Source organism: Serinus canaria, chromosome 1A, assembly GCF_022539315.1.
Source record: "Serinus canaria isolate serCan28SL12 chromosome 1A, serCan2020, whole genome shotgun sequence".
NCBI classification, from domain to species: domain Eukaryota; kingdom Metazoa; phylum Chordata; class Aves; order Passeriformes; family Fringillidae; genus Serinus; species Serinus canaria.
In genome coordinates, this window is record NC_066314.1 from 68,451,075 (window position 1) to 68,461,969 (window position 10,895).

General features: G+C 43.4%; 1 protein-coding gene across 1 annotated transcript in view; it reads left to right on the forward strand.

The window, feature by feature from the left end:
- The window catches only part of PTPRO (protein tyrosine phosphatase receptor type O), a 28,878-nt gene that overhangs the window by 15,550 nt on the left and 2,433 nt on the right, over positions 1 to 10,895 (forward strand). The window contains exons 7-13 of the mRNA XM_050986485.1: positions 777 to 867; positions 1,399 to 1,475; positions 3,682 to 3,816; positions 5,195 to 5,317; positions 6,452 to 6,606; positions 8,447 to 8,582; positions 10,775 to 10,895. Coding sequence (XP_050842442.1) covers positions 777 to 867; positions 1,399 to 1,475; positions 3,682 to 3,816; positions 5,195 to 5,317; positions 6,452 to 6,606; positions 8,447 to 8,582; positions 10,775 to 10,879 — 822 coding nt within the window. The 3' untranslated portion in view covers positions 10,880 to 10,895. The remainder of the gene's footprint in view (positions 1 to 776; positions 868 to 1,398; positions 1,476 to 3,681; positions 3,817 to 5,194; positions 5,318 to 6,451; positions 6,607 to 8,446; positions 8,583 to 10,774) is intronic.

Consider the following 10,895-nt stretch of genomic DNA (forward strand, 5'->3'; position numbering starts at 1 on the left):
TGAACTGTCAGAAAAAAACACACTTGCTTGAAGTTTAGGGCATGCTGGCAACCTGAACTGAATTTGGGATTTTAATGGCTTTATTTTATTTATTTAATGCCCTTAATTTGAGAGGAAGCACTGAAATCAGGAAGTAGCATCAAACATTTCTATAAGAGCAAGGAGATTTCTCTCAGACAAGTTCAGGTGCAGTCTCTTAATTAGTCAAAATATAAAGTCAGTTTAGTAGTATAAAACTAAAACCCCATCCCTATCCTGGGGCTGTTTCCCAAAGATTTAAGATGGAAAGCAGTGGGGAGGACTCTCAGGGTGTTTCCATGATCCCTTCCTGACAGCAAATTCCCAAATTCATACACCATGCATTACATGTGACTACTGAAGATGATGACAAAAAGATCTTCCAAGCATTTCCCCAGGACTGAAAGCCACTTGAGGATCTCAAGAAGCCTCTTTAAGGGGGGCAGATCAGATGACCACCACAGAAATAACTTAGCCAGGCCCTGGTTTGACAGGATTTTTGGTTTGACAGTGAGTGTGGGTGGAGAGGAGCAATTCTGAGTCCCAGCTCTGGGATGGCAGCAGTGTGTTGGCAACATCAGGAGGAGAAACCCCAGCACTGCTCTCCAGCAGAGGCATCACAAAAGGACAATCTGTCCTGCTGTCAATTTATAAAGTGATTTATGAACATTTTCTCTCTGCTACCTGCCACAAGCCATCACAAGGAATTATTCTCACTGTTTTTGAAGCTGACCTTGGCATTTTCCTTGCTGTTTCAGGAGCTAAAACTGATTGGGCTGGACATCCCCCACTTTGCTGCTGATCTCCCCATGAACCGCTGCAAGAATCGCTACACAAACATCCTGCCATGTGAGTACAGCACACTAAATCCTGCTGAAATCCCTAGAGAGGGAAAGGAGACTTCCAGTAAGAAAACTGGGGAATCAGGTGATTTTTCTAAGACTGGTAAAAGCCTGTTCTACCATCCTGCTCTTACACAGAGCCAGGCAAGGGATGTTTTTATGTTAGTTTTGAATAGATGTGGCTTCCTGGGAATGTTTATGGTGGCAAGAGTTTGGAGGTGGGAAACACAAGGGTTTTTATGCTGCTGAGCTGTGTTACTGTACTTCTCTTTTGATTTTAATGAAGCCTAAGGGAGCCCAAAGGGACAGCACCTGGAGGGGGTGTTTGCAGAACACTAATGATGGTGTGTCCATGTTTGCTGAAGAAAAATCGCTCTTTTAGTTCAGTAGAAAAATAGAAATTCAATACAAGAATTTTCTATTTTTTAGTAGATTATTTTTGGCCATTCCTATAGGACTAATTTAAACTTTGCCTAGCTGGAGATGAGTGCCATATTTGAGAGGAGCTTTTTTTCCTAATTTCTGTTTCCTTTTGCAGATGATTTCAGTCGTGTCCGCTTAGTGTCAATGAATGAAGAGGAGGGCTCTGACTACATTAATGCCAACTACATCCCTGTGAGTACAGAGCTCAGTCTCCTGCACACCAGGCAGAGCTGGGCCCTTGAAAAACAGCACAGCATTTCCTGGAAGCTCTGTCATGTTCTCAGCATCTCCTTCAGCTTCCAAATATTTTGCCTACAGGGAACAGCCACAAAGAAAAAAAAAAAAAGAAAAAAAGGGGTGGAGGGGGGAAGGTTTTGGCAAATTTTGCTGCAGTAGCTGTGAATCTTTGTGACACTCCAATTGGACTGGTAGGGAAATGATTAGAAAATGTTAAAATCATTCTGTGGCCTTTTAAAATAGTGAGGTGAAAGATAAATGTTCAAATGAGGAATTTTTCTATGATTTCTACTGCACATGGGAGAAAAGAGCTAAGGCAGACACTCCAAATGCACAAAATGCACACAGCCCAGATGGTGTGTGGAGAGAACTTCTGCTTTCTGCCTCCTCCCTGGTGCTTCCCCTGCTCCTCCCTCCACCTGGCAGAGAGCAGCCACTTACTGGGGGCAGCACCCACGGTTCCTGGATAATTTCAGTGTACACAGAGCTGTAGGCAAATATTTTGACACTGGGGGTTGGCTGAAAGCTCATCAGCTCTCTCCACTCTCCCCTGAGCTTGTGCAGTCACTCAGGCTTATCCCTGCCATGCCACAAAGATTTGCCCCTCTGGGACCTGTGTGCTGTGGCTCAGTGGGGGCTGGAGAGCAAGAATTCCCTGGGGTGCTCTGCATGGAGAGAAGGCAGGGCACCAGTGCAGCCCTTTAGGAAGAGACCTTTCACAGAGAAATGAGCAGTTTTGCAGTCTGGCTGCAGCTTGAGCTGACCCTGGCTGTGCTGGAGGGAGCTGAGCCAGCATTGTGGCAAAGGAGGAGCCCTTGGATGAGTCACTGGAGCCACTTCTCTGTCACTTTGGCATTGCCCGAGTGTGCAGTGTTGAGCCAAGTGTCTGTGCTTGGCTGCTCTGTGCCCAGAGCATGAACCTGAGCACTCACACTGCAAAAATCAGGGAAAAGAAACCTTCCAGGATTCCCAGCCCAGGAAACTCCTGTCACAGGGGGTTGTGGATAACAGGATCCTAAGCAGCAGTCTCTCTCAGATGTTCAGCTCTGCTTTGCATCTCTTTAGTTCTGCTTCTAGCACAGTGCTGACCGTGGAAACTGGCATAAACACGTGGTGGTAATGCTGTTCTTGTTCTGATAATCAGTGCTCCACTGCCCCCAAGCACAGAAACCAGGGGGGATCTATCCCTGTGCTGACAGGGATTTGTCACCTAGCTCAGACACAGCCCATGCAGAGCAGGCAGCAAATTCTGTGTAGTTTAAAAAACTAGGATAGAGCTCGTTTGCAGAGATACCTGGAGGAGGCCATTTGTGGAAGTGCTCCCAAATCACAAATAATTTTATGATCCACATACAGTGGTGGCACAGAAATTGCCCAATTTGCATGGGGCCATGCTGTGTGTTGGATGTATTTTTTGCTCTTGCTAGGAATATAAAATTGCTTTCCAAATGCAGTTTTGATGATACAATCTCAGCAAATATGGTTATAGCAGATGCCAAAAGGGTCATTCTGTGGTCTTTTATTATAGTCCTAATAACAGTCTTTTGGTTTTGGAGAGGAGAAAGGAGTCTTTGCAACTAAAATCATGTTGATAGGTGTAGGAAAGGGAATACATGCAAATGAAGCATCTTAGGATCTGTTAAGGGCATTGACTCAGCATCTTTATTATTTTAAACAGAATTATAATTAGTATTTTATTAATTTAAGGTCTCATGACATAAACATGTGTGTATATTCCTGTTCCATTGACATCAGGGACTGAAAATCACCACAGGCACTGTTTGGGATGAGCAGACTGTGCATCTGAATTGGTTTTGTGCCTATAACTAAAAAAACCCTAAAATTACATAATCTGGAAGGAGCTGGAACTTTCTCTTAGGGTTCTTATTACTTGCTTTTTTAATGTTGCCTGTTTTTCTCTCTGGGCAAATGATTCATGTGGTAACAGCTTCATCTTCTGCATTTTATGTTGCTTATGCTTTGGGAGCATCAAAATCTAGCAAAAGTTGTCATCACAAAATAAATATAAAAAATAAATTTCTTTATATTAAAAATCACTTTTAGAAGTACAAATTGAACTTGGGCAAGCTAAAATAAAAAAAAAGAAAAATACATGTTCTGAAGCATGTTAGTAAGCAGGACCTATCTCTTTGTCTTTTAGGGTTATAATTCACCCCAGGAATACATTGCAACCCAAGGACCACTGCCAGAAACTAGGAATGATTTTTGGAAGATGGTTCTCCAGCAAAAATCGCAAATTATTGTTATGCTCACTCAGTGCAATGAGAAAAGACGGGTATGTAACAGAATCTTGTGTGTGGTGTCAAAGAAACCCCTCTGAAAAAGAGCTTTTTTTATGCTGAGTGAATGTCTTTGCACTGTTTGTGATCAAGAGGCAGCATCACAACCAGGCCTGGAATGGCTTCTACCTTCCCACTTCAGGACCTTCTTTGACATTTCCTGATGTTCCCTGGCCTTTCTTGTTCCTTTCTTGAACGTTGTCCTTTATCGACCTTCTTGGACCTTCCCTGACTTGCTGCACCTTATTTGACCTTCTTCAACTTTCTCTGACCTTCTTTGTCCCCTTCTTACCTTTTCTGAACTTCTTTGACCTGCTTTGACTTTGCCTGAAGTTCTTCAACATCCTTTGACTTTCCCTGACCTTCTTCAACCTTCCCTGATTTTCCTTGACCTTCCCTTGAACCTTGACCTTCCCTGACCTGCTTTGATCTCCTTTGATGTTGACTTTCCCTGACTTTCTCTAACCTTCCTCCACCCTCTTTGAACTTCTTTGACGACCCCGACCTTCTTTGACTTTTTCTGCCCTTTTACCTCCCCTGACCTTGCTATGAAGCCTCTCCTCTTACATGAGGAGACTGAGAGAGCTGGGACTCTTCATCGTGGAGAAGAGAAGGCTCCAGGGGTTTTGTCACTGTGTACAAATACCTGATGGGAGGGAAGGGAGATGAGGGACTACTTTAGTGGTGACTTGCCCAGGGACAGGTCAAGAGGTGATGTGAACAAATTAAAAAAACACATTCAGTTCCTTCTGAAGTCAGGAAACACTTATTTACTGTGAGGGGGACTGAGCCCTGGGACAGGTTGCCCAGAGCTTGTGGAATCTCCATCCTTGGAGTTATTCCAAAGTCACCTGGACATGGTCTAGAGGTGGCTCTAGGTGACACTGCCTGAGAGGGGAGGGACTGGAACAGGGTGACCTCCAGGGGTCCCTTCCAACCTCAGACTTTCTGTGATTCTGCACTCTGAAGTTTAAATAATTATAAAATACAAGTTCTGTCTTTACATTTTCCCTTGATACTGTAATAAAAATACTTGGAATACAATTTGGGGGGTTTATATGGACATTCACTTTCCCAGTGTTTTGCTCTGTTTAGACCTATTATATCAGGAAGAATAACAAAAGGCACTCTTTGTCTATTCTTCACTGCACTAAAGCTGCCCTTCTGAAAACTGATAAATTGCTGATGGCCACAATTAAATGGGAATAGTCAGACTGGAAGTCATTGCAGGATAAATTCCCTCTTTTTGCAGCAGCAAGTGAGCAGTGCTGTAGGCATTGCTAAACCCGAGGTTCTGCCTCCTTTTGCGTGTGCTTCTTTCCATATGTGTATCTTTATATAAATACAAATATGCCTGGATTTCACCCATTTCAGGTGAAATGTGACCACTACTGGCCTTTCACAGAAGATCCTGTTGCTTATGGGGATATCACAGTGGAGATGCTGAGCGAGGAGGAGCACACGGACTGGGTGTATCGCAGCTTCCGAATCAGCTACGTGAGTGAAACCCTCTGCCAGAGGAGTGGGACAGATTGAAGTCCAGCCTTTCCTTTAACTCTTGTCCATTTCTTCACACAGGCAAATGATGAAATCACAAAAACTTTCCCCTAAATTTGTTGTTTCTGAATTTCTCAGCAAAGCGCAAGGCTGAAACAAAAGTAGTGCCAGAGCTCTGGAGATTTCTGTCAACAAATGCGTGAATTTCTTCTTTTCTATATCTCAGGCACACCTTCTTGCTATAAATTATTCAAAACTTGAAAATACCAATGGAAGAATTGAAAATACTTTTCAAAAGGGCAATTCTGCAATAATCACGTCTACCTATAAAATATTTAAACAAAAAATGAGAGTATGTGATGTCCAAATTAAAGCTCCCCAGACTTTCCTTCCACCTTTGTTTCCTGCATCAGCTCATTGCCAGTGCTATCTCATGAAGGAAAGTTTAGGGATATGGAGGGGATGTGGAAAAAGCTGAGCACTGGCAATTCACCAGTGACCCAGGAACTTATGTGTTGTGTTGAGGATCTTACTTCATCTAAAGCCAATAGAAATTTTAGCATTGTAAATGTGGAGGTTTTTTTAATGAGTTTTTTTCCCAAATGTTTCCTTTGGTAATGGTTTTTTCTTCCCTTTGGTTTTTTTTTGGTGGGTTTTTTTTTGGGGGGGGGGGTTGTGGGTTGGGTTGAGTTTGGTTTGGTTTTTTTCTTTAAAACTTGAAAAGAAAATCTCTTGAGAGTCCAGGTTTGACTGTTTACCAACAGTGTTGTTCTTTATCTGTGGCGAAATGAGAAAAGGGAGAGGGAATGGAATAAAAAGGGGAAAAAAGCCCAGAGTTGAAAAATGCACCAGTTCTTGATATAAAAACAAAATAAGATGAAACTACAGCAGAGACAAAAGCAAAAAGCAAATCCCAAACCCAGAAACAGAAAGTTCATGTTGTTTTGATAATCATGGCCTGGTATCCCCCCACTTTATAATTAACTGGTTTGTTTGTTCTTTGCTAATTTTTTTTGCCTGCCTTCAGTCTTTCAGGCTGTATGTGGGCAAAAAAAAAGAAAACCAAAAAATAACAAAAAAGCCCTGAGTGTGACAGAGTGTGATGACATGCTGCTGTTCTGCTTGTCCCACCAGGCTGATGAGGTGCAGGACGTGATGCATTTTAACTTCACTGCCTGGCCAGACCACGGCGTGCCCACCACCAACGCTGCCGAGAGCATCCTGCAGTTTGTACAGATGGTCAGGCAGAAATCAGCCAAGACTAAAGGCCCCATGGTCATACACTGCAGGTAAATGCTTCAAGGAATAGCAGAAGAGCAAGGTGGGACGTTAAATAGGTTGGGAATCCACGAGAAATAGAGATTTGGGGGTTCTGCTCACCTGTTGGCTGAAGGTGGCTCTCCCTGGTGTCACGCTGTTATGCAGCTCTGCCCTGTGACCTCATGGAGAAATTCATAGAGGATATTGTTCTGTGAGTCTCAGTGCCAAAAAAAGGGCTCAATAAGCCAGGGGAGAGGTTTATATATCATATTATGAAATCAGACCCTTAATTGTTCTGGGGAGGAACAGAAGCAAGTATCAGAGAGCTGGGCATCAGCTGTAGTATTTTCTTTTTTTCAGTGAGGATTCTTCTAGCAGCAAAGAGGGATATTTTCAGGTAGTATTTTAGACTATACTGTGCATCCTAAACTACGTAGATTAAAAATAAAAATGCTACAAAATTATTTGGAGGGGCAGAGAGTTAGTGTATCGATGGACTCCTGCAGTAATTGTTCTTACACTAAAGAAGGCACAGAATTAATTTAACAGTTAATCTGTCCAAGTAACACATCAGAAGTTCCATTGTATTCATCCTATTTGAGAAAATAACACAACAAAAGTCAAACTAGAGGCCTGTTTTGTGACAGTTATGTTGAACTGTGTTGAGGTGAGCTGTTAAACATTACTGCAAACACGTTCAAGGCTTTTCAGAAAAAGCATGACAAAACAAAAGAAAGAGCTTTTGCCAAGGTACACACCCTTATTAGTAAGTAAGGTGTTGGGATGCTGTGTGAAACTCTGTAAAACCTCTGTGAAATCTGACTTCAACACCTCATGAAATTACAGTGCAAAGAATTGTACACGCATGAGAATCTCTAAATGAAGGCAGTGTGTGTTTTTTCTAGTTGCTAAGCTTCCCTTTGGGGAAAATGCAGATTTTCAGCTGAGTGGTAGCTATTTCTGTCTCATGCTCCTGAGGCAGAAGTCCTGGAGTGCAGACTCTTCTCGTGATGCCTCAGGTTTAGCTTTGATATTTTTCAGGTTCTGTGCTGCTTTAGTGTGTGGGTCTGGGTTCACACCAGGGGATGGTGAGCTCTGTGCACAGAGCAGGGAGACAAAACAATTCCTGCTCCAGCTGGGCACCAAGGACAAATGAGCCAAATCTCAGGCCAGGAGCACCAACCCCGTGGGCTGGAGAGAGAAAAACAAGCAGGGTGGGAGTGCCTGGGCTAAAGCTGGGCTGGGACAATGAACTGCAAGGTGGGAATGGAGCAGAGCTGATCCCAGGGAGAGACCCCGTGCCCGGCCGGGCATTTTGGGGCCATTTTGGGTCATCTTGGGTGCAGCTGGGCTCTGGTGCTGCCCAAGGTGGATCCATGGAGGAGATCCTTGGAATAAATCCCTGCTTTAACTTCATCCAGCCTCTCTTCTAGGTTAGCCTTCACAAGGCATCACTGAGGGTTTGTCCTTTGAGGATGAACTGCAATAGTTCAGCGACTTTGCAAGCCAAGAGCTTTGCAGTGTGGAAGCTGTGGAACTGAGTCCTGCATGTGTGACCCCCACTCTCTCTGGGCATCCATTGTTCCTGATCTCCAGTCCCTGGGGTTGCAGAGGTCTCATGAAGTCAGTGAGGGGAGCAGTGACAGCAGGAAGAGCAGGGAGCTGAGGGTGGGTGAGGCTGTGTGTGCACGTTCCGTGTGCGAGTGCATCCGCTCTGCCCAACCAATGAGTTGTGTGCCACTTAATCAGATCAGCCAGCTTGCCTGGCCTCAGATCAGTTCCATCTGATAGCCACAGCTGCAGCACTCCTGCCTCTTGCAGTGCCACTGGTTTTGCTGTATGTGAATGAGCTGCATGTCTGTGTTGCAGCGCTGGCGTGGGGCGGACGGGAACGTTCATCGCCCTGGACCGGCTCCTGCAGCACATCCGTGACCACGAATTCGTGGATATTTTGGGCTTGGTGTCAGATATGAGGTCCTACAGAATGTCCATGGTGCAGACAGAGGTAAGGTCTGTTCACTCCAGCACTGTGACACTATTGTTGTGCCCATTTCATACCCCTCTGCAGCATGTCCATGGCTGTTGTTCCCCCTGAATGTCACCGTCATATTTTCTGAAAAATTCTCTTTGCCAGGATTCTTCTCCTGGGGAGCTGAGAAGCCTCAGAGAAAAATGAAAACAATAATGATCTGATTGCTTCTCCTGTGTTTTGCTGCTTTGGAATGTATTTGAACATTGTTTACCAATTGGTCATTGTTTGATTGGTTTCATGTGAATTGTTTTAACTCAATGACCAATCACAGTCAGGCTGTGTCAGACTCTGGAAGGAGTCACGATTTTTCATTATCATTCTTGTTAAGCCTTCTGTCTGTATCCTTTCTGTATTCTTTAGTATAGTTTAATATAGCATTCTTTAATATAATATAATATCATAAAATAATAAATTAGCCTTCTAAGATCATGGGGTCAGATTCACTCATTCTCTCCCCTCATCAGGGTTGCCTGCAAATTCAACACCCTGAACACTTGATAAAATCACTATCAATCAATACAATCAAGTGTTCATTTTCATTGTGATATTGTCACATTATTAATCTGCTGCATAGGTGGGTTTGATGATATATCTGCACCCTCACTGTCTGCCAGAGGAAATGAGTTATTCTCACCCTCTGTGAAATGAATATGCAAACAATGCCTTAGAAGAGATTAACATATGAAATTGTCAAGCCACACTGTAAAGAGCTGGGCTTGCTGAGGGGATTAATGGCTCATGAAATGATATCAGTATCAGGCAGCCTTGTTCAAGTATCATGTTGGTATCATCCAGCTCATCACACAATGGAATTTCAAACGAGCAAAACAGACAAAAGGATTGTGAGTCTGCCAGACACCCTCCTTGCCCCTCTCCCTACCCAGATATCTGCTGAGTAGTTCTTTGACTGTTTTTAGACAATATTTACTGGAGGAAAAAAAAAAAAATCACAAGCTCATTTTTCAAAGCAGAAGACTTCATGCATCCGAACCTTCCCAGTTCCCCTGGAAATTAGGGAAATATTTCATATTTCATGCCTGTTGTACTCTTCCTTGGTTAGACACACAATATAAATGCAGCTGGAAGTGCCACCATCATTGTTTTCAGGCTAGATTGTTGATTGCCAAAGTTTGTTGAATTGAGAGCAAAGAAATAACTTGTAGAGGGGCGAGGAGAGGAGGAAGAAAACCTGCAGTGACAAAAACTAGGATCTGGAAATGAAAAAAGAAAGTAATTTTCAGTCCATTCTGGATCATTCCTATCAAACTGCCACTTTTCATCACAATTCACTGTACTAATCCAAAGGCAGATCCTTTCCACCAGAGGAAGAAAATCCTGATGGTTGATTGATTTCAGCTGCAACTGTTACCACTCCAGAGGTGATGTGGGTTTTTGTAGGGTTTTTTTTTTTCCTTTAAGTATTTCATTTTTTCTTCATGTAGAACCTCATTGCATGGCTAGGGCTGATGTTAAGGGCAGGTACTGAGCTCCTGCTGCCACAGGCAGTGGCCAAGCCTGGCCTCAGAGGTCACCAAGTGACACTGCCACTCAGTCACAGAGGCCACCAACCAGATTTTCCTTACAAAATATGAAACCACTGACAGCTCACCTGAGTTCACATTGTCTGGTATGCTGGAAACTTGGCAGTGTCTCAATGAGCAGTTTAAAAAAACAAATGGCCTGGGCCCAAAAAGGGGTTTAGAATGGGGAATATCCAGACTTGAAACCAGGCTCTCCAAATTAGCTGCTCTGTGAGCAAAATGGGGCTTTTCTTCTTGTTGATCAAGAAGTCAAACACTGAGGAACCTGAACCTCATTAAAATATTTCATGTGCATATGAGGCATGGGTGCAACCTGTTGCACATAAAGCACTCAAATACCTTTGATTTATTTTTAGGCAATGTAAAATAAACCGACTTTAACTCAGATTCAACTCTTCTGTCATCATGCAGGTTATTAATAAGTGATTATGGTGTCAGGTGGATTTCATTTCTGCTATCTGTAGCAATTGTGGACTATTATTTTGGCAGCTGATTGTGCATTGTGAGGGGCTGAGCTGGGAGACATGGAGCTGTGCAGGCTGTTACTGTGAGCCATCAAACTGGTTGTGTTTTTTCAGTTTCTGGGGTGCCAAAAATGCCCTTTTCTTTGGTCTTTTCTCCTAGGAGCAGTACATTTTTATTCACCAGTGTGTGCAGCTGATGTGGCAAAAGAAGAAGCAGCAGTTCTGCATCAGTGATGTCATATATGAGAACGTCAGCAAATCTTAGTTCAGAGTCACAGGTG